This window comes from Geospiza fortis, unplaced genomic scaffold (assembly GCF_000277835.1).
Source record: "Geospiza fortis unplaced genomic scaffold, GeoFor_1.0 scaffold27, whole genome shotgun sequence".
NCBI lineage: Eukaryota > Metazoa > Chordata > Aves > Passeriformes > Thraupidae > Geospiza > Geospiza fortis.
The window spans coordinates 5,110,783-5,111,967 of NW_005054329.1; the positions used below are offsets into that span (position 1 = coordinate 5,110,783).

Genomic DNA, 1,185 nt, shown 5'->3' on the forward strand with positions numbered 1-1,185 from the left:
CCGAGCGCGCGCGCCGCGCCCGCCGCGCCTGCGCGCCGCGCGTCCCCGCCCCGTGAGGGGCTGCCGCCATCTTTGTGCCGGGCAGAGGTGCCGGATCCCGGGACACAGCGCGTCACCAGGGAAATTAAACACCAATACTGGCTCTTTGCTAGCGAGCGAGCGCTGCTTTAGTCTGGCCAGGCCGGCCAAATTGCAGCCTCCACACAGACACAAAGTTTTTTTTACTTATTTATACCGTTTTAACAAGCAACAGAATTATTATTCATCGGTTCTAAATTACATCATTTTCTTCCATTAATTACTATTCTACTCTCTATTGCTTATTGATTTCTTGCTTCTTGTGTTAATTAGTCCATAATTTTAGGGTTTTTTTTGTATCTTTTTCCTCTGGTAGGCACTTAACAATGAGTCTTTGCTAGTCTCGGACAAAATGTCCTTGTGTTCCATAATGTCTACATTTCAGGTGTCCACTCTCAACAATACATATGGCTCTCTCAGGCTTTGTTCATTGAGGCATATCAGAGTTAGTTTACCACAATGTAAAGTTTCAATATTTTCCCAAGCTGCGTTCCCTGCCTGTCGATTCGTGTCATTGGCACCACCGGGAAGAGCCTGATCCACCTCCGTGGATATTTACATATTTATACACATTGATGAGGTCTATCAACGGCATTTGCCACCCTGATGGTGCCATAAACCAGCACAGCCCATTTCTGCCAATACAAACCAAGAAATTAGCAAGGAAAATGCTCCGGTACTGCTCAGAGAAGCAAGACACACAACTTCTTGTGGGATAAGGAATATTAGGTTAGTCTGCCCTGTAGAATATAGAGATATATTAGGTCTCTGCCTTGTAGAGCCGCTGTGGGTGGTGACCCTTCTCTTCCACAAGCCCACCAAAGGAAGCTCTCACCACCTTGCGAAGGAACACCAGCCTGGCCCCCGTGCCCTCCCCACTGCCTTACCTGTGAAATTCACAGTGCTGTTCCTTTTGCAGCACTCCTGGAAGCGGCACTTGAGCCAGGAGTCGGAGGACAAGAGATGCCAAGCCATGACAGCGCCTCCCGCAACCACCGCAGCGCTGAGAGGGTCAAAAGCCGGCGTCAGGGTGGGCACAAGAACAAAAATTACAGCAGCCTTCAGGAGCTTCATGGTGGGAGCTGCCAGCCAGCCTGGCTCAGCAGG

At 49.8% G+C, this 1,185-nt stretch overlaps 1 protein-coding gene across 1 annotated transcript in view; it reads right to left on the reverse strand.

Moving 5' to 3' along the window:
• Positions 1–1,179, reverse strand: part of LOC102043013 (torsin-1A) — a 6,052-nt gene extending 4,873 nt beyond the window's left edge. The window contains exon 1 of the mRNA XM_005421289.2: positions 966–1,179. Within this exon, the coding sequence (XP_005421346.1) occupies positions 966–1,152 (187 nt within the window). The 5' untranslated portion in view covers positions 1,153–1,179. The remainder of the gene's footprint in view (positions 1–965) is intronic.
• Positions 1,180–1,185: the final 6 nt, after the last annotated feature.